General features: G+C 53.3%; 3 protein-coding genes across 5 annotated transcripts; 1 reads left to right on the plus strand and 2 right to left on the minus strand.

Annotated features, from left to right (window-relative positions):
* Positions 1 to 588: 588 nt before the first annotated feature.
* Positions 589 to 1,455, minus strand: EMC6 (ER membrane protein complex subunit 6). Its single transcript, XM_036451822.1, has 2 exons — positions 1,301 to 1,455; positions 589 to 1,147 (listed from the first exon to the last, which is right to left on the minus strand). Exon 2 carries the CDS (start codon positions 1,106 to 1,108, stop codon positions 776 to 778), a length of 333 nt encoding a protein of 110 aa, XP_036307715.1. The 5' UTR covers positions 1,109 to 1,147; positions 1,301 to 1,455; the 3' UTR covers positions 589 to 775.
* Positions 1,456 to 1,525: 70 nt separating this feature from the next.
* On the plus strand, positions 1,526 to 6,255 carry TAX1BP3 (Tax1 binding protein 3). The gene is made up of 4 exons (XM_036451819.2): positions 1,526 to 1,710; positions 4,563 to 4,682; positions 5,089 to 5,166; positions 5,466 to 6,255. Exons 1-4 carry the CDS (start codon positions 1,672 to 1,674, stop codon positions 5,601 to 5,603), a joined length of 375 nt encoding a protein of 124 aa, XP_036307712.1. The 5' UTR covers positions 1,526 to 1,671; the 3' UTR covers positions 5,604 to 6,255.
* On the minus strand, positions 6,225 to 19,998 carry CTNS (cystinosin, lysosomal cystine transporter). 3 transcript variants are annotated; one of them, XM_036451815.2, is made up of 11 exons: positions 19,693 to 19,992; positions 19,417 to 19,495; positions 17,498 to 17,582; positions 15,963 to 16,066; positions 15,728 to 15,859; positions 12,066 to 12,165; positions 11,853 to 11,972; positions 10,723 to 10,893; positions 8,751 to 8,868; positions 8,427 to 8,541; positions 6,225 to 8,095 (listed from the first exon to the last, which is right to left on the minus strand). In XM_036451815.2, the coding sequence occupies exons 1-11, from the start codon at positions 19,703 to 19,705 to the stop codon at positions 7,981 to 7,983; spliced, it is 1,152 nt and encodes a 383-aa protein (XP_036307708.1). In that variant the 5' UTR covers positions 19,706 to 19,992; the 3' UTR covers positions 6,225 to 7,980. The 3 variants fall into 3 exon arrangements, with proteins under 3 accessions (XP_036307708.1, XP_036307711.1, XP_036307709.1); XM_036451818.2 differs by lacking the exon at positions 8,427 to 8,541 and having other exon boundaries at positions 19,693 to 19,998; XM_036451816.2 differs by lacking the exon at positions 17,498 to 17,582.
* Positions 19,999 to 24,376: the final 4,378 nt, after the last annotated feature.

A 24,376-nucleotide genomic window follows, 5' to 3' on the forward strand; every position in this document is an offset into this window, starting at 1 on the left:
GCTCAGGGGTTGAGAGTGCACCTACGAACCAGGAGGTCACATGCCCAGATGTGGCTGGAACCCCAGTAGGAAGCATGTAGAAAGCAGCCAATCAATGATTCTCTCTCATCACTGATATTTCTCTCTCTCTCCCTCTCTCTGAAGTCAAGAAAAATATATTGGGGGGGGCGGTGGGAAGGAGGAAGAAGAGACCTACATGTGAATCCAGGCTCTGACCTTTCCGAGCTGTGCCTCCTCTGGAGCCTTAGGTTCATCAATGGGGACAATGATCACATCTATTCCATAAGGATATTGCTAGAATCAAATGAGATAATGGGTGTGAAACACACGCGGCATAGTGCCCAGTATATAGGGCACACAATAAACATCAACTGTTCCTAGTTCCACAGGTGCTAACAAGTTCTCTCCGTTGATAGGCCCCAGTGTCAACACAAGGAAATTACCGAAGGCCAAGCCTCACTCCCAGCTCTCCAGGAGTCATCAAAACTTGGCGATTTTGCACCTACCACAGACGGGGGGTGGAAGGGGGGCGGCGCGGAGTCGGGAGGACGAGGTCGGGGAGGACGCGTTAAAGCAGGAAAAACTCCGTCAAGTGTCTCACGCTTCATTTAATCTGAAGAATATTACAGGCTCTCCGTCTTCTGGCATAAGTTATAACGTTACAGAACAAGCAGTGAATCCAGCAATTTAAAAACTAAGTTAAGTCTACACGTTGTTCCTGCCTGGCAACGGTCTTCCCCGTCTGGTTTTCTAAAAAAAGTGACCCCGCCGCGTTTCAGTAGACGTGCACCATGCCGTAGAGGAACGTCCAGAACAGGACGTAGGTGAAGAGGCCTCCGATGAGGCCTCCGGTAAAGAGAGGTCTCCGTGACTTAAAGTATTTGTTCCACCTCCTGCCCGCCTTGAGGATCAGGAGCAGGGAGAGCAGGATGGAGGCCAGCAGGTAGAAGATGAAGCCGTAGAGGCCGGTGAGGCCGAGGATGCCGGCCGTGGCCCCCGACAGCGCCGACACCGAGGTCCGGCAGTAATCCAGGACCGCGGCGTTGCCTCGCACGGCCGCCTCGCTAATGAACGGCGGCCCTTCCCGCTTGGCCACCACCGCGGCCATCGCACCCGCTGGGGACTCGGCCTCTGCTTTCCCGCGGAGCTGCGGAGAAAACCAAGGTGCCAGTGGCGCCCGGCGAGTTGGGTTCACGCCGCTCCTCTCCCCTCCCCCCCCCCCCCGGGGGCTTCACCTTTCCAGCCGGGGTTCGGGGAGCCGCAGCACGTCCGCATTCCCCGCCCGGGCTCGCCCGCTTACCTGGAACACGGTGGCAGTCCCTCGGCGTGTCCTCAGACAGTCGGCGGTACGGTCCCCTGCGGCGCCATCTTGCCCTGGAGCCTGCTGGGAGGGCCCGGACTGCGCATGCGTCAGGACCGCGCTCCCGCCCTCTGGCGCATGCGCAGCGGGGCGCCCGAGCACGCTCCACCTCCTCCCCGCTTTACTACTCACCCACCGGGACTTCCGAAAGCGCAGCAGCGACCCGGCGGGTGATTGGCTGGAGACTTGTTAACTATTCATGAGGGGGCAGGCCGAGCCCGGCGGCCTTTGTTAACCGGAGAGGGCGCGGTCGCCGGGGTTTTCGCTGCGGGCTTCGCTGAGCGGTTCCTGGCTCCCAGATTGGGGTCAAGATGTCCTACATCCCGGGCCAGCCCGTCACGGCCGTGGTGGTGAGTGTTCTCGCGGCGGCTCCTCTTCCTCTTGGCTTGCTCCCACTTTGCAGAGCGGTAAACTGATACCCCACACAGGTTGGCAAAGCGTCGAACCCAGGGCTCCCAGCCATAACCGGAAAGGCTGGGACCCAGGAGCCTCAGATCCTGGACCTGGCCAGTCCCTGCCCGCCGCTGCGTTGGACCTCGTTTCAGCCGGCCGGGGCGGAGGACTGAGGAGAAAGGCCGGGTTGTGGGGATCTAGTAAAGCACCCAGGGCCTTCCCGGACCTGTGATCTCGGCTGGGTAGCTGCGGGGGGGGCGGGCGCCGGTCTGGACATCCGTGAGTCGCAGCCTCTGGAATGAGGAAGTGCTTCCTCCACTCCAGTGGGCGCCGCCGCCCCTGACCCCTCCTTACGTCCGATTTTGCTTCCTCGGACTCACCACCGCCCAGTCCGGAGTGAAGGCTCCTACAACTGGCGTGGTCCCGCTCGGAACTTTCTCTGGATCCCCAGCCCTGGGGGCAAAGTCCAGGTCCTCCGGCCTGGCACTTGGGGCCTGAGAGACCCTTTGGGGTCAGCTCAGGCACCAGGACCCCCATTACTCCCCTCCCCCTGGCTTGTCTTGGGTGTCGGGTGCAATTAGAGCAAAGGAAGGGAGGGAGGCTGGGACATTAGACCTAGAGGTGCCACAGCTGGATGGGACCTGGAGGCCTGGAGGTGGGAAAGGGAGTCCCCGTGAGGTCTGGCCATGGGCAGCCACATAAAGAAGCCCTCAGGAAGGATCCAGATCCCCGAGAAGAAGTGCCTGCTGGGCAGGCATTGGGTCAGGTGGAAGTCCCAGCTCTGGGGTCATGATCTCAGATGGGTGTGCTGGGAGTCAGGTGGTGTGGTGTGAAGTCACTGATAAGGTGAACACAGAGCAGCAGCCCAGGCCTGGGCTAGGAGGAAACATTGCTGGGCTTGCTGAGCTGTGCTAACCTTCAGCCTGCTACACCAGCCTGACTTCCAGATCCCTCCCTGCCCAGAGAGGAGGGGGGGCCAGGCTTGCTCCTTACCTGGAAAAAAAAAAAAAAAGGAGGGGGGGGGTGCAGGCAGGGAGCCAGAGAGGGAGCAGTAACCGCCCTGATTTCACCCAAGTCAGTGACAGGGCCTGTCTCCCAGCCCAAGGCCCTGCGCTTTTTCTTTTCTTTTTTTGACTTTGAAGGTGGGTCAGGCCTGGAGGGTCTAGGGCACATGTGTCAAACACAAGGCCCGCGGGCCAAATCTGTCCCGCCAGGCCTTGCAATGTGGCCCGCACCGCGCTGTCATCACTGCACTCCGCTGCGTTTCCATCACAATGACAGTTTATGACTGTTCAGTAAACCATTCGGCCCGCAATTTAGGCTGGATTTTAGATTTTGGCCCCTTCTCTGATTGAGTTCGACACCCCTAGTCTAGGGCATGAGGATCTAGGCCTGGTGGGCCTCAGGGATTATGCTTCTTGTTCCCCCTCTAACATGTCATGGCTGGTCCCTGGGCCTTCCTCGAAGCTGTAGGACCATGACCTCCCAATTCTTCTAACACATGTCTGAATATGGTGGGTGGAGTTTGGCCTCTCCCGTGTATTTGACTAGGGATGGGTGGGAGAGGCTTCCCCCCTGGCCCTTGTCATCTTCCATGTAGTTATCTTTTTTAAAAAGTATGTTTTTATTGATTTCAGAGAGAAAGGAAGAGGGAGAGCTAGATAGGAACATCAATGATGAGAGAATTCTTGATCGGCTGCCTCCCGCATGCCCCACACTGGGGATCGAGCCCACAACCCAGGCATGTGCCCTGACCAGGAATCGGACCCTGACCTCCTGGTTCATAGGTCGATGCTCAGCCCCTGAGCCACTGGCTGGGTGTAGTTAACATCTTGAGAATATTGAAACCATTTTGGCCCCTTGGAACTCTGGCTCCCTAGGCCCATCTGCCTTCTGGATATTTGCCTGAATGGCTCCTGGCACTCAAAACTCAACATGAGGTGGCTGTATTCAGCCAGGCCAGGTGGCCAGGTGCGCCCCTTGACTCCTCTGTGCTATGAACAGCCCTCAGGTCTGCTGATGTCATTTAGGTCCAGATCAAGTCACCTTTTGGAGGGGGGTGATCTGATCTGATGCCCAGTATTTGGTGACTGGAGCATGTCAGCTGAGGGCTTTGAAAAGAGCCCGGCACAGTTGGGGATCACAGCCCCAGATATGGAAGGAGAACCCTAGGCCTCTCCTCCACCTCCTCCACTGCACAAGAGCAGGGCCTGGGGCTTAGGGAAAAGACCCCTCGCTGGGGCCCAGTCTCCAGGGCCTTCCTGTCTGGCCCCAGCCTCTTAGCCTCATCTCACCTCCCAGTTCCGGTTCTGTGCTATACACCCTGGTTTCGTGGACCTTTAGGTATGGCATCCTCAAGGCTCTGTTCCTATTCCCTCAGCCAGGACAGCCCCTCCTCTCCTTTCTGTGTGATCTCCGCTTTTCCTGAGCATCTTCTGTCTTGCCCTTACCTGGGCTGGCTCGGCAGTCTGCCTGCAGTCTTTCTAGGGCCTGACCCCTTCTGCCCTGAGTGATCCCTCCCTGGGATATAGCCCCCCATCCATAGTGACCATAGCAACGGGGGCTTAGAGCACCTGTTGACTGAGGCTGATGCCTGAGACAGAGGAAGTGGAGAGAGGTTGGGACAGAATGTTGTGCAGGTGAATTGATGTGGCTCCCAGGTTGGTGACCAGCTGGATTTCTGCAGATTTCCGCCCTGGTCTCCACCCTCTTGGCATGGCCGAGCTGTTCCAGCAACCTGGGGCGGCTACAGGAGATACAGACCAGATTTATGCTCTACTCACCCCCAACTCACTCTCTTCTTTGCCAGCAAAGAGTTGAAATTCATAAGCTGCGTCAAGGCGAGAATTTAATCCTGGGCTTCAGCATTGGAGGTGGAATTGACCAGGATCCCTCCCAGAATCCTTTCTCAGAAGATAAGACGGATAAGGTGAGGACCAGAGTCCTGGGGCCTCTCCGTGCAGCAGAGATGGTGGTCTCTGCTTCCTGGGCCTTTGCGGAAGGAGCAGACCTAATCTCTCGCCAGCAGTCCCCTCTAAGATCTAAGAAACGATCTGGTGGGAATAAATGGGGGTGGGTGGGAGGGTGAGGAGTGTGGGCTGCCCAGCCCTAGGAAGGGCTGTGTAGACAGAGCCCAGGAGCAGCAGGGGCTGGAGCATCCCTGGGGCAGCCAGCTGTCTCCTTGGCTGTCCTGCGCCTGAGGGTGGAGGCTGGAGGGTGGCTCAGTGCAGGGATAGACAGACGGGCAGCTGGGCGTGTGCTTTACTGGACTTTGCTCTGTGGATAAGGGGCCAGCCCGGTGAACCCAGGGCTTGACGTGGGCTGTCTGTTTCCAGGGCATCTATGTCACACGGGTATCGGAAGGAGGCCCCGCTGAAATTGCTGGGCTACAGATTGGAGACAAGATCATGCAGGTAACGGAAGTCCCAAAGGAGGGAGACAGGCTTGGGTTGGAGAGGCTGAAGCATTGGGGAGTGGGGCTGAGGCGGCCCCTGCCTCCTGGGACTCACCCCAGCCGTTTTGGAGCCCACGCTGGCCTTGCCCCCAGAGGAAGCTGGCTCTCTTCTCTGTGTGGTAACTGGTGCTTGGCACCCCCTGTCCAGGGGCCATCCGCTTGGGGCCTGTTTGGGTAGCCCAGCTCCCCAAAGCCCATCCTACTTCCAGATCCCAGGGGCTGGGGAGCTCAGGTGGCTGTATTTTCTCTCTGGGTCAGGTGAACGGCTGGGACATGACCATGGTCACACACGATCAGGCCCGGAAGCGGCTCACCAAGCGCTCGGAGGAGGTGGTGCGCCTGCTGGTGACGCGGCAGTCGCTGCAGAAGGCCGTGCACCAGTCCATGCTGTCCTAGCATCCCGCCGAGGTCCCGAGTCGAGCCTGCGCCTCTTTGTACAGTGACACTACTTCCACATCTGCCCCCCCGTCCTGGCTTCTGCCGAGTGCTGGGCCCCCACTCAGACGGGCAAGAGCTGGTCCCAGAGGCCTGCCTGGCCTGCCTTCCCCTCTCACCCGTGGCCTGAGGCTCTGGGACTAGCCCTCCCTTGGACACCGAGGACTGGAAACAATGGCCTGGAGCTGAGTTGTAGTCAGTCTGTAGTGACCACAAGCTCAGCCCCCAGACCTTGCTGCCTGGTCTCAGCCATGCCCAGGTGAGCAGGGTCCCCACTCCCTGAGCGGCACAAAGCAGAACCATGCCTGGTGGGCCAGCCCTGCCCTCTGTCTCAGCTCCAAAGTGCCTGTGTCCCACGCGTTCCCGTTGCTCAGAGGGGACTGGACACTTCCAGAGGCAGAAGCCCGGATGGAAGTCAGCAGGCTCAGTTCACCCATCGCTCCCCCACTCCTCCGAGGGATGCTAGCCTTCCAGGGTTCACCAGCTTACAAGATTTAGGCAAGATTTGAGGCTGACTTTTGAGGGCAATTTTCAGGATTGAAAATCTCTATGCCTGTGCATTTAACTTTTGTACTTTTTGAAAATCACTTTGATACAAAGGGTTTTTATCTTACTATTTGGAGATGCCAATTCTACTTTGAATTTAACTAATTCAATCTGGGAATGACTCTTAGCAAATCTGAAAACCTTATTTTGGTTTTGTTACTGTGGAAATGGGGCAGTATGAAGCCCCCTCTCCTAGGTTCCCCCCATCCCCCATCTTGTGCCCAATAAACAGTGCTGGGACTCACGGGGGTCTTTGCTGAGGTGCAGGGCGGGGGTCCTTGGGGGTGGATTACGGGGACAGCTTTTTCAGGCTGGCTGACCTGGCCCTGGCTGCTCTGGGAAAAAGCCTCACTGCGCCTAGGCCCACGGGACATGTGCTTGGCCTGGCTACACCCACCTTCTCTTGTGAATCTGGTCTCAGTCCCTGCCCAGGAGGAGCCTCGTGGAGACCAAGGGGTTCATGGGAAAAATACCCTCCCACTAAGGCCCCTGAGAGCACTCAGTGATCACAGCCAGGGATGCAACCCCAAATGTTTCCAGAGGCTGCCATCTGACAAAGTGGGGTGACTGGAACCTTCCAGGCCTCTGGCTGGCTCACCATGGGCTGCACCACCAGCTCTGGGGATTGCTGCCACTCACTTGGAATCTCCCACTTTTAAAGTGTGGCACCTGGTAACATACCGGGTGGGTGGCCCAGCAGGTATGCATACTTGGTCAGGCTGCAATCTGCTTTGGGGAGACAAGAGCCTAAACTGGTATTTTTACCCCTGGACTGATGAAGAATCTGGAAAGATCAGACATCCCTCTGCTCCCAGTGGTGGCCTGCCCTTGGGAATGCAGGCGCGGGACCTGTGGGACCTACCTGGTCCTGACAAGCAGGCATCTTGCACTACCCAAGCAGGGTCCCCTGATGAAGAGCCAGGTCGGCACGCAGTCACCTTGGGGGCCATCTCCCCAAGCCCCCAGGACTTGGTTCTGAAGGCAACACACCTGCCTCCTGCATCTGGCAAATGCTCCTCACACAGAAGGAAACAGGTTTTAATCCAGGATACAGGCCCCTCATTGAACTGGTAGTAAAAAGTTGGGAGAGTGGATAGATAATCTCCAGGCATGTACAAGGCACGTTTCCAGAGGCTGCCATCTGGTGTCCACTGGTTGAGTTAGGAGGGAAGGGGTTTTGGGATCAGAGTTGGCCTGTGGGTCTTACGTGAGGTGGTCTCAGTCCTTCTCTGAGGCTACAGAACGGCCCAAAATTGGCGAGTCTCAGGTCTGGGGGATGTGAGAGAAGGCAGGCCTGCCCTCCAGCGGAGCTGGTCCAACAGGCCTCTAAGGCACGAGTGAGTGAGTGTGTGTATCCTGTATCCAGGCACAGGGTAAGGAGCAGCTAAGGGTGTCACGTGGGCCCTTGACTGGAAAGTGGAGATAGGCAGGCAGACAGCCACTCACTTCCAAAACACCTTCCAACAAAACCCAAAAGGGGGGTTAGTGTGATAGAGAGCCACAGGGTGTTGGGAGTGAGCCCAGTTCAGAACCAATCTGTTGGGCACCTCAAGACCCAGAAATACTGCTTCTTTACTAGGCGCTGGCCTGGGCCACCTGTGCCTGCAGTCATGGAGGTCAGGTTTTGTAGAATAAGTGTCAGGAAGGGGAGTGTTCAGACTCAGAGAGGGGACCCCAAGGCCTAATCCCAAAGTCCTAGCCCCTCTGCCACCAGCACCCCTCAGTCCACTGGCCACAGCACCTGGCTGCTTGGTTTCTGGGAACAGCAGTGGCACCAAAGCTGCAAGGTCAGTCAGTCCTTCAAGCTGCTCCCAGAAACACTGATTGCTCGAGGCAAGGCCTGCTCCCAGCTCCACGTCCAGTCCTGCATGGCATGGCTGTCAGAACCTGTGGGTGCTGCCTGAAGCCTTAAAGAAAATAGAAATGGCAGCATCAAGTTGCAGGGGGGCCAGATGACTGGCCAGCCAGACCCGAGAGGGGCCGAGAGCAGTCAGCTTTTTAATCTCGGAGCAGAGTCAGGGTCTGTCTCAGTGGGAGGCTTCTCCCGGGCCCTGGAAAGTCCTGGACGAAGGCAGGCTGGTTCCTGTTTAAGGCGTTTGGCCCCGAGGAAGAGAACGCTTCTCTGATGTTGCACACCGAGCCAGCCCTGCACTCCAGATCGCTCTCCGGCCTCCTGATTGGGCACAGGGCCCGGGCCACTGACCCTGGGGCCCTGGGTGCTAGTTCACCTGCTCATACCCGGGCTTCTTTCTGTACAAGCAGAAGTGCTGGATGAAGAAGACGATGTCGAAGAAGATGGAGAAGATGCCGAGTCCAAACTTGGTTGGGTCTCCAAAGATCAGTGTCCAATGGTCTGTTAACAGCCAGAGGGGACAGAATCTGGTTTTAAGTTGGCAGCTCCTGGGGTTGTGGAGGGTGGGGGGTCCTCACCTGTCCAGGAAACCACCATCCCTGCCCTTGCAGATGCCCCTGGGGGATCTAGGGCTGGCACTGCTTGGATACCCAAGCTGCGGGGCGAGCGTGGGGGGTGGGGCTAGTCCGGCCCACCGCTGACAGACTCACCATTGTTGTAGGACTGGAGGAACATCTGCAGGAGGCTGAAGCAGCCCCCAGTGAAGTCCAGGAGCACGTTGCCAATGCTCCAGCCCTCGGTGCTTTTGTAGGCAAAGTTCATGTAGGCCTGGGCAGCCAGACAGAGACATGGAGGGCGGTGAGGGGGCTGGGTGGCTGCCTCAGGCGCCTCGTGACCGCCGCTCCAAACAAGAGCGGTTCTAATTCCTCCCACTCCCGTGCTCCGGCCTCGGCTCCAAAGAGCACGGTGACCTCTGGGCTCTGACGAGTTGGCGGAGAACAGCTTGGGTGGTCCTGGGGTCTCGTCCGCGCACACAGTGAACAGGGCCCTCTGCCTCCCCTCCCTGCATCACACAACCCTGATGGAGGAGGCTGCCATACTGCTTCTCCATCTTCTTCCTCCTGCCCTGCTCCAGGACAAGCCCTCTCGTGGTTTTCCAGCCACTCGGGTTTTCCTCCTCATCTCCCAGGAGGACTCGCACTCAGCCTGGACTTTGTGCAGTGCTTGCGACCCGGGCTGGGAGAAACACCTGGTCTGGACCACCAGCCCCACCACTGGCGCCCGGTGCCCTGGGCGTTCTAGCCTAACTTTCTTCCGCTGCAGACGGCTTACCTCCCGCCTCAGCCCTGTTTGGGCGCCGGGGTCTCTGTCTCAGGCTTCCCAGGTCTAGCGGGGTAGACCTACTGGACACCCCTTCCTCCTGCTGCCAGTGCCACGCCTCCTCCCTCCAGCGCCAGCACCCTCTGGGTTCCTCTGGCTAGGCCTCTGGAGGGGCCTTCTCCCAGCCAGCCATCAGCCAGGTCCCCTTTTTTGTCCTCTCCCCTCCTCTCCATATTTGCTGCCACCTCTCCAGTCTTGGACAGTCTCCAAATTGGGACTCCTGCCTCATAGGTTTCCCATCCCCAAGCTATCCCACATTCAGGGACCGGGGCCCCACTTCCCTCAAGACCTGCCCCCACCCCAAAGCCTTCTTCCCAAGCTCCTGGCCCCACCTTCCTTTAGCTCCACCCTCCTCGGCCAGCCAGGTGTCCTTGCTGCATTTTCACTTTTCTGCCTGCGCCCTGCGTAAGCGGCCCCCAGCCTGGAATTCCCCTCCTCTCGTGTCCACAGAACCGAGTCTTGTTTATCCTTCAGGTCTGGCTCTGCTTCCAGGCCCCTGAGGAGACTGGCCTTGACTCTGGCCAAAACGTTCTCTTTTCTGAGCCCAGGGCATGAAGTTCCCTGTGCTGGGGAAGCTGAAAAAGGGCTTCTCCACAGAGAGCGAGGTGAGAACGAGGACTACACTCATAAATGGAGTCTGCAGCTGGCACTTAGGTCATAAGCGATGCCCTCCCGGGCCACTCCAGCAATGGGCAGGCATGCTTGTCCCTGGGTCTGCATAGGCCCGAGTGCTCGAGGGAGGCTGCTGAGGGCCCACAAGGAAGGCCTGGATGGCAATGGAGGTCACAGTAGTGGGTTCCCTCCTCGCACCTGATCTTTCAGGGCTGTGGGCTGTGGTAACAGAGCAGAACTGAAGCCACTAGGACACATGTGTCAAACACAAGGCCCACGGGCCAAATCCGTCCCGCCAGGCCTTGCAATGTGGCCCGCACCGCGCTGTCATCACTGCACTCCGCTGCGTTTCCATCACAATGACAGTTTATGACTGTTCAGTAAACCATTCGGCCCGCGATTTAGGCTGGATTTTAGATTTTGGCCCCTTCTCTGATTGAGTTCGACACCCCTACACTAGGAAATCGGGATGGACACCTGCATCACCTGACCCTCAGAGCTGTGAGCTCAGAGACTCCGCTGAAGTCTTCGTGAGATTTTGGCGCCAGGGAAGAGCAGGCGGCAGTGTGGCCAGCTTCCACCTGGTCCCGTCCTGCTGGGCCCATGGCTTCCGCTGCGGCTTCCCATGCCTGGTCCTCGCCCTCCTCCCCGCAATGGCCACCTGGAAAGTGAGGAAGGCCCCAGAGGTACCTGTGGAAAATACTTGACCAGTGTCACCGCGAGCTTGATGTAGGAGAAGAAGAAGAGAAACTTCAGCCACGTGGTTACCCCGGTTGCGGCCAGAATCAAGATGACAAGCACGAAGAGCCACGAGAGTGCCAGGAAGCCGATGGCGGGCCAGGACACCCGCTGGTCGCCGCACTGGGGACGAGAGGGGCACAGGGGTGGGAGGTGGGTATGGGTGGGGGCAGTGCTGCCACCATCAGCAATGCTCTTGTCACTCTCGGGACCTCTAGTTCAGTGTTTCTTGGACTTTCCAGAGCCCAACTGCTTCTTGTTTCCACAATGCAGAACTGGGGGCCTCTCAGAGCCCCCCAGGAGCGAAGGATGTTGGGGATGGGACCCAGCACCATCCTAGCCCAGGCCTGTTCCGTGATGCAGAGGGAGCCTGATCACTCTGGAACCTGTCCCCACCCTACCCTTCCCCAAAGAAGGCTCCTTCACCCAAGCTCCACAGCAAAGAGCAAGAACACCTGGAAGGCGGGGCCCACGCCACGTGGCTGGCCTTGCGTGTGTGAAGGGAACTCCGTGAGGGAAGTGGTGCACCCACGGGGAAGCGAAAGAAAACGCCACGTCAGCGACCAGACACATGGCCCTCAGGACCTCTCGGGGCCTGTGAGCCTCTTCCTCACACTGAACCCCAGCTACCTCCATCGGCTCACGGCTGCTCTCATTGCCCCTTGGCCTTCAGTGGGTGCCCCAGCTGGGGTGCCCCCCCTGTCCCTCTTCCCCATGGCCACAGGAACTTTCCTCTCCCCCGAACCACACTAGACACCAATTCCTTGATGCCCTCCTTCCCCCTCCTCGCTGGCTGGGCCATGCTCTCCCCTCAGCTCTCTGCCTGCTGGGCCATCATGCCTCTCTCTGTCCCCCACTCCAGACCTGGGGGGAGGGGCCAAGATCTTGGGCTCGCGGTGTGGTTCCTGTGCCCAGCACAGGGCCTGGCCTATTATCTGGCCCAACAATCAATCAGATGCTGAGTGATCAAACACGTGCCCTTTCTGAGGGGCTCTGTGGTAAAACAGCAGGTGTGGGTAGCAGGTGGCGGTGGTGGGTGCTGCCTGGCAGCTTCAGGGGGCAGGTGCCACCCCACCTCTCACCTCATATAGGAGGCACTGCAGCAGGACAACCAGGGTGAGGGCCACGGCGTGCAGGCTGAAGAAGACATCGTTAATCTCCACGGGGTTCACTCCGTTCGGGTGTTGGAGGAAAAACTGCTCCTGTTGGGGGTGAGGGTGGGTGGTGAAACTGAGTGAGGGCCAGCCAGGCCACGAACTGCTCGGGCTGGGCTGCGGCGGGCGGCAGGGCCATACCTTGATGTGTGGTATCCAGAAGAGGCCGACATTGAACACGCTGTAGGCCACGAAGCCCATAAGGTTCAGGGTGACGAAGTCAAAGCTCAGACCAACAACACTGGGAGGGGAGATGGAGACAGGGCAGCTGAGCCGGCCAGTGAAGGCATGGGAGGGGAGGAGAGGGGAAAGAGCTCCCAGGACATGGAAGGACGGCCCGGCTCCTCCAAGCAGAGCACGGGCCTTGGGTCCCCCTTCATGCCACAGTCAATCCCCCTTCATGCCACCCTCTTGGGAACCAGTTTTTTTCTGCCGCAAGTCCTGGCCCCTGAGGGAAGCTTGGGCCTCCTGCAGAAAGGAGGCGTCTCCCCTCCCTGGCTTTCTGCTCAGCAGCCCTGCAGGAGGCCACATGGTGAGGGTGATTGTGGGAAAATTGTATCCTTGCTGCATGAAGATGCAATCGCAGGCCCGCTTGTCTTCCTTTCCTCCCAGGGATGTAGAACTGTCACACAATATCCTATTCGTTTAAGAAATACACCATAGTGATTTGATATTTATGTACATTACAAAATGATCCCCACAACAGGTCACTCTACAGTCATTACAATATTACTGACTATATTCCCTGTGCTATGCGTCACATCCTCATGACTTATTTATTTTACGCCTGGAAGTTTGTACCTCTCAATCCCATTCACCTACGGCACCTACTGCCCAATCTCTGCCCACGACCCCGCTCTGGTAACCACCAGTTTGTTACCTATACCAATGAGTCTGTTTCTGTTTTATTTATTTTCAGATTTCATATAAATAAAATAATCCAATATTTCTTTTTTCTATTTCACTTAGCATACACCTTATAGGTCCATCCATAAGGTTGTTGAAAATGGCACGATTTCATTCTTTATTACGGCTGAGAAATATTCCATTGTATATATGTACCACATCTTTATCCATTTGCCTATCAAATGGACATTTGGGTTGCTTCCATATTGCAAATGCTGCTGCAATGAACCCAGGGGTGCATATATCTTCTCATAAATTAGTGTTTCTGTCATCTTTGGATAAATACCAGGTAGAATTGCTGGATCACATGATAGTCCTATTTTTAATGTTTTGAGGAACCTCCATACTGTTTTGCACAGTGGCTTCATCATTTTAAATTGCCACCAGTGTATGAGGGTTCCCTTTTCTCCATATCCTTTACAACACTTACTACTTTTTGTCTTTTGAATGACAGCCATTCTCACAGGCGTGAGGTACTATCTCGGGGTTTTGAACTGCATTTCCCTGGTAATTAGTGATGCTGAGCATCTTTTCATGTGCCTGTTGGCCATCTGTATGCCTTTTTGTGAAAAAAGGTCTGTTCAAGTCCTCTACCCACTTTTTAATAAAGTAGCTTTACTTTAAAAAAAAAATATTTGATTGATTTTTACAGAGAGAAAGGAAGAGGGATAGAGAGTTAGAAATATCAATGAGAGAGAAACATTGATCACCTGCCTCCTGCACTCCCCCTCCCCCTTTCCCCCGGGATGTGCCCACAAGCAAGGTACATGCCCTTGACTGGAACCGAACCTGGAACCCTTCAGTCTGCAGGCCGACGCTCTATCTACTGAGCCAATCCATTTAGGACAAGCTTACTTTTCTTGATACTTACTTATACATGTATAAATTCTTTGTATATTTTGGCTATTAACCTCTTATCAGATATGACTTGCAAATATCTTCTTGTTCAGTAGGTTGCCCTTTCATTTCGTTGGTTTCCTTTGCTATGCAAAAAGCTTTTTAGTTTGATGGAATTCCATTTGTTTATTTTTGTTTTGTTGCCCTTGTCCGAGATGACATATCCAAGAAAATGTTGAGACTGATATCAAAGAGCTTACGGCCCATGTTTTCTTCTAGTTTTATGGTTTCAGGTCTTACATTCAAGTCTTTAATCAAAGTGGTGTAAGACAGTAGCCCAGTTTCATTCTTTTGCAGGTAGCTGTCCAGTTTCCTCAACATCATTTATTGAAGAGCTGTCTTTAACCCATTGCATATTCTTAACCCCTTTGTTATAGATTGACTGTATATGTGTGAGCTTATTCTAGTCGACCAGTGTTTCCCAAACTTTTGACATATGTGTACCCCTTCTATAATTTTCGTAACTCTGAGTACCCCTCGTACTCGAGAACGTAGAATTAGGCGCAGCTAAGCACGGTGAGTGCATATCCCCACCAAACTCCGGTGCAATGCGTACCCCCACCAAACTCTTCCCGTACCCCTGGGGGTACACATACCACACTTTGGGAAACACTGTATTGGTCTCTGTGTCTGTTTTTGTGCCAAGATGGTGCTGTTTTGATTACTATAGCTTTGTAGTATAGTTTGATATCAGGGAATATGATGCCTCTTCTTTTTTAAGATTGCTTTGGTTATTTGGGGTCTTTGTGGTTTTTATACCAATTTTAGGATTCTTTGTTGTAGTTCTGTAAAAAATGCCCTTGGTAATTTGATGGGGATTGCATCGAATCTGCTATTCCTTTGGGTAAGTATGAACATTTAAATAATATTAATTCTTCCAATCTGTGAGTATGGTATATCTTTCTATTATTTGTATCTTCGTCAATTTCTTTCAGTGATGTCTGTTTTCAGAATACAGGTCTTTCACCTCCTTAAATTTATTCCTAGGTATTTTACTTTTTTAGATGCAACTAACTATAAATAGGATTTTCTTTCTCTTTCTGAAACATTGTTATTTGTGTATAGAAATGTGCTTTAAATGGATTTGCTCCACATATAGTCTAGGTGCCTTTAAAATGAGTTTTGCTGTGCCCAGGGTGGGCGAGTCCTTGCACAGGCCCTCGTAATATCCCTCCCTGCTGCAGGCCTCCGTGTGGGGAGATGGATGCCCTTCTTTGCCATGTCTCCATCTCTCCTACCCTTCTGTACGTGGTCCCTCTACGGGTTGTGCAGAAGCTGTTCAATAGGCCCTCAGTTTTCTCTCTTTTTAAAAACATATTTTTATTGATTTCAGAGAGGAAGGCAGAGGAAGGGAGAAACATGAATGATGAGCGAGAATCATTGATGGACTGCCTCCTGAACACCCCCTACTGGGGATTGAGCTTGAAACAATGCATGTGCTCTTGACCGGAATTGAACCCCAGGCCCTTCAGTCTGCAGGCCAATGCTTTATCCATTGAGTCAAACCGGCTAGGGCTAGGCCCCAATTCTTTAGCAGGAGCTGCTCTATATGTAGCACATATTCCATATGTCTGGGAGGAAGTGAATTCAGGGCCTTCCACTTTGTTTTTATAATCAAGGTGGGAAGGTTTAATCCCCAAGGCTGAAGGATCCACCTCCGGTACTATAACACAACTTGACATTAATTCCTCCAGGGCTGGACGAACCGAGATAAGGGAATATTTGGTGGACTTCGCCTGCACCCAGCCCATTCTCCACTCTCTGAGAAGCCCCATGGTGTTGCTTTCACAGGGAGGAGCTGAATCGGGCAAGAGACCAACTGCCCAGCAGTACAAGTGCCATCACAGGCTCTTAGAGCTCTCACCTCAACAACTTTCTAGAAAGGGCAGGAAAGGAGATAAGCAGAGCGAGAAAGGCTGAACCCCTGCTACCTACTGCCTCATGGGAATGCCCGTCATACGGGCACCAAATGAACCTGAACACACAGCTCAGCAAGTTACCTTTTCCGCCTCCAGTTCAAGATCACCTGCGGGTAGAAGGAGACGGACCAGGCTGCAAAGTAGATCCAGCCAATCACCTGGTTTATGATACTGACGACGTTGCTGCGGATCACCAAGAAGTGTATCCTCGGGCTGGAAAGGATTTGGGGACCAGGATGAGCTGAAACGGGGCTCCCAAGGGAAACCCCCATGTGCCAGCGCTGCCTTCCTACCCACCATTTAAACCCCAGCTTACCCGGTTTGGTTGGAATGATTTTTGTGCAGAAAAACAGTAATTTGTCCCACATTTCGAGATGTCACTTGAAAAGAGGACTCTGTCACTCCGGGAGGCACCACAACCTATAGAAAAACTGAATTTGATTCAGTGCCATGTACTTGTTGGGACCTGAGTGCCCAGCTGCAGACTATGCACTAGGAAATGTAGGGACAGATCACACAGGGTCCCTGCCTTCTGGGAGCTTACTAGCCAAAGGGAGAAACATGACCCACCAGCCAAATGGGACCCCCCATACACTTATGTGTTATGTTAGACTTTCTGAGCAGAACTTGGTTCTGCCCTTGGGCCTATCCCTGGCTCATCTCTGAGGGAAGGTGGGACGGCGCCCTTCCTCTCACCAGCCACGTGATCTGTGGATCAAGCCAGACCTCAGAGAGCTGAATGCCAGGATCTGCTGTCAGAACCACTGGCTTTTCTTAGCCTGCAGCAGGAGACACCAGGGGTGGGAGGAGTTGTGTCTAATGATGTGTGTGTTCACCGTGGGATGAGATGAGTTTTCCTTCTCACAGGAAGCCCATGCTTCCACACGGTCTGCTTGCTAAGGGGCTCAGAGCCAGTTTGCAGCCCATTTCTACAATCACACAGGGCCTCGTGGCATGGCATGCCTTACGGTCATCAGTTTCATCCCTGTGTTCATCTTGGCTGTTTTTTTGTTAAAACCCTCGTTTACTTTATTTTATTTTTTAAAATATATATATTTATTGATTTCAGAGAGGAAGAAAGGAGAGAGAGATAGAAACATCCATGATGAGAGAGAATCATGGATTAGCTGCCTCCTGGAGATTGAGCCTACAACCCGGCCATGTGCCACTGACCAGAATCGAACCCGACCCTTCAGTTCGCAGGCCGACACTCCATCTATTGAGCTAAACCGGCTAGGGTCCTTGTTTACTTTATACTGTCTCCCCTACTGATTTTTAAAAAAATCTAATTTATCAGTAATTGGCTCAAATCCTTCATAAGGCAGAAGCAGGTTGCATATTAACAGGGCTATGAATAGTTATTGCTGTAATACCAGGCAGACTCTGGCACTGGATTTTGGAAATAACACTCAACCAATGGGCTCTCAGAACAGTGCTTTGCAAACCTTAACGTGGATCCAAATCATCCCAGGGTCACGCTCAGGTGCAGATTTTGAATCAGTGGATCTGGAGCGGGGCCTGGTAGTCTGCATTTCTAAAAGGTCTCCAGCAGGGACAAAAGTCTCCTTTGCGGAGCAAAGTCTTAGAAAACGACCTTAAGAATTTCTTCTACATTCGCAGAACCATTTTCTGCCTCACATTTCTTACCATCACCTTCCTAATTCCGTCTACACGGCATAAGACGCCCGTCCTCAAGGAGACCAACAAAGCCAAAACCAGAGACTTCTAGAGGGATGGGACAGGGGCAGCCCACGACCTAAAGACATGGTGGCCTACTTCCAGAAGCACTTAATTAGAATGTGTTTTGTTACCCAGCAGGGCTCTATCCACCAGTGATGGGTCATTACTTACTTCATCCGGCAGCTCAAGGATAGTGATGTTTTTTGATTGAAATGTGATTTCAAAAGTGATCGCCAAGGTTGCATTCAGCGGATGCCTATGGGGGACAAGAGTGTGATTACTACTGAGGAGTACGACACTGTGCGATCTCAGCCCCCTCTGGATTTCACACAGGGCCTGCCCTTGCTCAAGCAGTTAGGGTGAGGCAGTGCTATGGGCTCAGTCTGAGGGGGGAGAAGGTGGGCTCCCTGCTCCTAAGGAGTTTTCTTTTTTAAAATATGTATTTTTTTTGCCGAAACCAGTTTGGCTCAGTGGATAGACTGTCGGCCTGTGGACTGAAGGGTCCCAGGTTCGATTCCGGTCAAGGGCATGTACCTTGATTGCGGGCACATCCCCGGCGGGGTGCGTACAGGAGGCAGCTGGTCGATGTTTCTCTCTCATCGATGTTTCTAGCTCTCTGTCTCTCTCCATTCCTCTCTGTGAAAAATCAATAAAAAAAATATATAAAAAAATATATTTTTATTGATTTCAGAGAGTAAGGGAGAGGGAGAGAGAGAGATACAAACATCAATGATGAGAGAGAATCACTGACAGGCCACCTCCTGCACACCCTCTGCCAGGGATGGAGCCCACAAACCAGGCATCAAACCGTGACTATCTGGTTCCTAGGTCAACGCTCAACCACGGAGCCATACTGGCTAGGCAGGAGTTTTCTATCTTTATCAGAGGAGATGTCCCCTACTGGAGCTGACTGAGAACATGAGAAGGTTTGAAACTGGCTGTGAATGCCAAAGAAGGTGTCCAGGGGCCGACTGGACCATGACACCTGCTCTGGTGGGAAAGGCACGAGACTCAGGTCTGAGCAGGGAGCTTTGTGTCCCCAGAAAGCCATGAGACAGTCTGAGCAGCCCCTGGGGGCTCAGGTCTGCACTGAGAGGCCTGGCGTTAATGTAGAAGACTGTGGAAAGCCACTCCAGGGTTCTGGAGAGGGGAGAGCTGTGGTGAGGAGATTCACAAGGTCTGGGTGCAAGTGGCCAGGCTATAGACAGAATGTAGGTCTGTTGGGGAGCCTTGGTACCAAAGCTTTGGTTTGAGAACAGACTTCTCAGGAGGGGTGAGGGAAGGGAGATGGAAAGAGAGAGAAGACAGGGCTCCAGACCTTCCTCTACAGCACATGTGTCAAACACAAGGCCCGTGGGCCAAATCCGTCCCGCCAGGCCTTGCAATGTGGCCCGCACCGCACTGTCATCACTGCACTCCGCTGCGTTTCCATCACAATGACAGTTTATGACTGTTCAGTAAACCATTCGGCCCGCGATTTAGGCTGGATTTTAGATTTTGGCCCCTTCTCTGATTGAGTTCGACACCCCTACTCTACAGGATCCATGTGACTGGAAGGCAGGTGCAGGGTGAAGCAGGGAAGGATACACCAGGAGGCTCTCAGCACAGTCTGAACTAGGTCGGCACCCTCATGCGGAGGTCAGCAAGAAAGACCCTCGGTCAAGGCTAAGTGTGAGGGTCACACAAACGAGATCCACCCGATGGAGACACTTCTGCTTTGGAAGTGATCTAACAAGAGCTCAGCTCCTTACCCCGGACCTCAGGGCTCTCCTCAAATACTCAGAGCCTTGGAAAGGGCCACTCTGAAGTCTGGCATCAACTGCTGGTCACTCAAGGACTCTTTTCGGCTGGGCAAAAGGCTCATGACTGGGGAGAAGCCCCCTTCCTGCTCCGCCCACCGGAAGCAAGGGTTCTGTGAGTGGGGGAAGAGAGACTCTGGGACCTCGGTCTGCAGCCCAGGGCTAGTGCCTCTCTTCCTCTGGCTTCTCTGAAAGTGACGAGGCATGAGCATCACACTTGAAATATGAAGGGACTGAGCCACCATGGGGTGACGAGCTAGGCCGAGGGCAGTTCCGGGCCTGGGGACTTACTGAAGGGTGATGCTGACGTTGGTTGAGCTCCCATTTTCCAGCTTCACAGTGGGAGGAACAGCAAGGTCGACCGTCGACTCTGGAAGGACCCGAATCAGTGGCCTTAGTCATGAGGTCAGAGACTTAGGACCACAAGGAGAGACGGACAAGGGCCCCTGCCATCTGAGCTCAAGAACTATGCCTCATGATGACCCCTATCTTCCAGGTGAAGACACGGAGGTTCTGAGGGACTAAGTGATGTGACTGGAAACCAAAGCCCTCCTTATGCTCTTTCACCTCCTCCTGCCATTGGAGGGAGACACAGGCCTGAGCAGGAGACGCTGCTGCTTCCTCCTCTCCAGCATCACAGGCTCTGAAGGTGTGCAGCCAAGTTATCCAGAGATAGTTTTAGAAACTAAAGGAATTCAAGCCACAACCCGGGACTGGAAAACGGGGACTTGAACCACCTCTTCAGACGGAAGTCACAGGAGTCTCCTCTGTTTGTGGGGCTTCAATGGCCTGCAGAAGGGGTCCAGTCTATCCTTGAGCATTTCTTTGATTATTGCCAGCTGAGTTCAGTGGCATCGGTAGAGCCACGTCCTGGAAACATACTGTGCCACAGGCAGCTATGTTGTCAGCCTGACCCTTAGCTCAGGTGCCAGGGGGTGGGTTTCTTTATCTAAGTTCAGCCAGGAGCAAGGGACGGATGCAATTATCTGGGTTCAGCCAAGAGTGACAATTACAAAAAAGCCATAAGAACAGCCAAAACCGGTTTGGCTCAGTGGTAGAGCGTCGGTCTGCGGACTGAAAGGTCCCAGGTTCGATTCCGGTCAGGGGCATGTACGCTGGTTGTGGGCACATCCCCAGTAGGGGGTGTGCAAGAGGCAGCTGGTCGGTGTTTCTCTCTCATCGACGTTTCTAGCTCTCTAGCTCTCTCCCTTCCTCTCTGTAAAAAATCAATAAAATATATTTAAAAAAAAAGAATGAAGTATTACAGCTTGATTTTACCATGATTTCACATAATTCCTTTGTCTTAAACTCTAGTAAAACTTCCTATAATTATACTGTATAAAATGAACGCGCTGCACCAGCTTTGGGGTCACTGTCTCTCCATCAGAGGGCCAGCTGTCCACCTGGTCCCAGCTTTCCCTACTGTCTCGTGTCTGTCTCTTTCTTTTTCTCAATCCCCTGTCGCCCCTACTCAGGACTTGTGTCCGCTCTCTAGCCGTGCTGGTCGCGGTCCAAGAGAGAAATACTGGATGTGAGGGCGATCTGGCTGCGACATGTGTCACCCCATTGATCGCCAGGGTTGATTCGGCTGATCTGGCTGGCTAGGCGGGTGTCCCACTCCTCCCTCACTGATCCATGTGTGTCCCTCCCGAAGCTGCGCGCTCGGTCGAAGAGGACGACTTTCCCCCAAGAGGAGAGGACCGGTCTTCGGTCAAGGGTATACGAGTAGCTGCGCTCCCCTGCTAGAACCTCCAAACAAGCTCCCAAGAGAGAAATACTTATATGCAGACACATGGGCCCAGTTAACTTGTTTCTCAGAATACTCTGTTGGGTTCCCATATGAACCTGAACCCAGCTCAACCCATTCACTGATCCCCTTCCTGAGGCTGACTCTGCTGGGGACTAGGGGAGACTGATTTCTTCTTGGCTTTGAGGTGTTAGCTTAGGATGAGGTAGACAAACAGGCGTCCAGGGTGAGGGGAGAAGCAAGTTTGGGAAATACCCCAGAGCAATTTGGCTACAGAACATGAGTGAGTCAGCCACTCTCTGCCCTCTTCCTGTGTTCTTAGGGCCGCACCCCCACCCCCATCCCAGGTGTGCTCACAGATCCGGCACCTGTCCACCTCCCCTCCCTCCCCACCAGGCCTTCAGGATTACGCACAGCCTAAGGTATGGGCATGAATCTAGAATGGAAGTGGAAGGGGGCCCACAGCGGGAAAGCAAACTTTCAGCCTGATGAAGTTGGTCCTTGCTGGGTAGCAGCCGCAGGCAGGGCCCAGGTCTCCCTCTCCCCAGACCATGAAAGGCCGAAGGTAAAGAATGAGTTTAGGTGCCCAGGTGGGAAGGTGCCCAGGGGCCTTCAATGTCTGATCCCCCTTCTCAATACTCTGCCTGTCATCCTGGAGTAAGCTCCTCCCCTCCAAGGGAATGGGCCAGCCTGGAACTTGCACTCCTGGGCCTGGCTCTGCTCCCCAGGGCCTCTCAGACCCTATCGGAGCCACCTTCCTCAGGCTGACCCTGCATGTGTGAGTGCAGATGCAGACTCTGTCCCGTGTCTGCAAGTCTCCAGCTGACTCCCACCAGGGTCGCTCTGAGTGGCATGTCCCCCCTGGCCCTTGCAGAGGCCAAGCTGCACAGAGTAGGAAGGTCCCTCCCTTACGTGTAGCCTTGGGGCTCGGAGGCAGCTTTGCCAACTCTTCCTCTTCTTTTTCACTCCCGCTTCCATAAACAGCCTGCGGCTTTCTTCTGGGCTTGCACAGCTCCGGCAGGTCCTTGCTGTTACTTTCCACTAGAGCTGAGGACCATACCAGATAAGCAACACTGTGACAAGATAGTACCCAGGTCAGGGTACTGAAAGTGATGCCAGCCCTAACTGGGTGGGCTCAGTGGATAGAGTGCCCACCTGTGGACTCAAGGGTCCCGGGTTCGATTCCGGTTGGGGGCATGTGCCTTGGTTGCGGGCACATCCCCAGTGGGGGGTGTGCAAGAGGCGGCTGATCGATGTTTCTCTCTCATTGATGTTTCTAACTATCTATCCCTCTCATTTCTTCCCTGTAAAAAAAAAAAAAAAAAAAAAATCATTTTTTTTTTTTAAGAAAGTGATGCCAGGCAGCCACCAATACCACTGGGTCCCCAGGGCTCTGCCGGGACTGTGATCAGGGTGAGTGAGAGATCCCCATGGCCTCTGCTCTTCTGCAGTCTTTCTATTTTAAAAGTGGAATCTGTGCCAAAACCGGTTTGGCTCAGTGAATGGAGCGTCGGTCTGTGGACTGAAGGGTCCTGGGTTTGATTCCGGTCAAGGGCATGTACATTGGTTGCGGGCACATCCCCGGTAGGGGGTGTGCTGGTCGATGTTTCTCTCTCATCGATGTTTCTGGCTCTCTATCCCTCTCCCTTCCTCTCTGTAAAAAATCAATAAAATATATTAAAAAAAAAAAAAGTGGAGTCTGTGAATGCTCGACAAATCAGATCAAGGGATGTTTACTTCCCTCTCACTCAGTGCCTCGAAGACAGCAGTGCTCAGTAGCCGAGAGACTGGGCTCTGAGGTCAAACAGATCCATCATGGCTCTGTCGCCTCCTAGCTGTGTGACTCTGGGTGTACTTAAGCCTGTTTCCTCAGCTGTGAAACGGGGAGAATAGTACTACCCATCTCACAGGGCTCTGTAAAGAGAAAGTGATGTTTGCGACTTTCCACACTGAGCGCTGAACAATTGCTGTTGACTATTCTTATCATGTAAACAAGGCAGGACATTCTTTTTTTTTTTTTTTTTTTTTTTTTTTTTTTTTTTTTAAGTGGGAGGCAGTTAGAAAACTGGCATCAATCCTGGGAAAGCACACTTTAAAGTTTGCCCTGGGGCAGGAGTCTCTGGACACACAACATTGGAATTACCAAATGAATCTTAATGAGACCACCCCAAGTTTCCTCTAAGGAGAGTCTGTTTTCATATCTATCTATCTATCTATCTATCTATCTATGTTTTTATTGATTTCAGACAGAGGAAGGGATAAGGAGAGAGAGAGAAACATCAGTGGTAAAAGAGAATCCTCTATTGGTTCTCCTACCTGCCTCCTACCAGGGATGCAGCCCACAAGCTGGGCATGTGCCCTGACAGGGAATTGAACCAGGGCCTTCTGGTTCATGGGTAAATACTCAACCACTGAGCCAACCTAAGGTCCCCGGTGACTACTCCCCAGAGCAAAGAGAAGACAGGCCTGCCAGATATTAGAAAGCCAATCCCAGTTACTTGATTTTATGGTAGTTTCCACTGTTTATGACACTCAGGAAAGGAGGCAGAATGGTAGAATGGAGTAGACCTTGCTCAGGTCCCATCTTTTTACTTTCTAGCTCTGTCTTTCTAGGTCTTTGGGGAAGACCTTTACCCTCTCTGGGCCTAAATTCCCCCTCTGTATAATTGAGGTGGATTTGTTGTTCTCTAGAGCAATGCATTACCATTGCTAATGGAGCTTTATTTAAAGCCTGCCAATGCATGTGTGTCCCAGAGAATGTGACCCAGCAGGTCTGGAGTGGGGCTCTGGCATCTGTACCAAGAAATACCAGGCTGCAAATGGAAATTGCTTATCCACAAGGTATGATTATAAAGTAACATGGCTGACTTTTTAACAAACCTGGAAGAGCTGGTCAGGTACGTATGTTCTCAGATATCTAAGAGGCCGGATAACTGGAATGGTGCAACTGGAAAGATTTGCATTGTTTGACAAGGTTCATTTGAAATCTTTGGTCAGGGATTGTAAGATCTGATTTTTGATGATGGCCAAAATAATGGGTCTGGGGTCCTAGAAGTGCTCAGCACAAATTCCTTTTGTGGAAGGAATTTCAGCCATGTTTTGGGCAGTGGGAGAATTATTGGAATGATACAGGCCTCTAAGAGCCCTGCACTAAAAGTCATGCCCTATAAGGATATACAGACCCTTATGTGTTTTTTTGGACAATGAGCCAGTGTTCTGCGAAGCCCCTAGCCCTGTTCCTCCGTCCCTCTGGAAGGGAACGGTTTTCTCATCTTACGAGGGGACGCTGGGCAGACTCTTTAAGAGTTTGTGGCGTGGCAGACCCAGGCACAAGGTGGCCACACCACGCTTCTGCAACATCTCCTAGAAGCCATAACTCCCTCTGTGAGGTCCACAGGGCAGGAACACAAACCCTTCTTTACAGGTAATACCCCAGATTGTTGGAGCTCCACAGTTCGATTTTGGTAATACAGATAAGGTAATAAGGTTCCAGCACAGAAGGCC

The sequence above is a fragment of the Pipistrellus kuhlii genome, unplaced genomic scaffold (assembly GCF_014108245.1).
Source record: "Pipistrellus kuhlii isolate mPipKuh1 unplaced genomic scaffold, mPipKuh1.p scaffold_m20_p_23, whole genome shotgun sequence".
Taxonomy (NCBI): Eukaryota; Metazoa; Chordata; class Mammalia; order Chiroptera; family Vespertilionidae; genus Pipistrellus; species Pipistrellus kuhlii.

Coding starts and splice junctions, on each gene's coding strand:
- EMC6 (XM_036451822.1), bottom strand. CDS start 1,108: ATGGCCGCGGTGGTGGCCAAGCGGGAAGGGCCGCCGTTCATTAGCGAG.
- TAX1BP3 (XM_036451819.2), top strand. CDS start 1,672: ATGTCCTACATCCCGGGCCAGCCCGTCACGGCCGTGGTG. Junction 1,711..4,562: donor AGCCCGTCACGGCCGTGGTG/GTGAGTGTTCTC, acceptor CTTCTTTGCCAG/CAAAGAGTTGAAATTCATAA. Junction 4,683..5,088: donor CAGAAGATAAGACGGATAAG/GTGAGGACCAGA, acceptor GTCTGTTTCCAG/GGCATCTATGTCACACGGGT.
- CTNS (XM_036451815.2), bottom strand. Junction 15,860..15,962: donor AATCATTCCAACCAAACCGG/GTAAGCTGGGGT, acceptor AATCCTTTCCAG/CCCGAGGATACACTTCTTGG. Junction 8,869..10,722: donor TGGTCAAGTATTTTCCACAG/GTACCTCTGGGG, acceptor CTGGCTGCCCAG/GCCTACATGAACTTTGCCTA.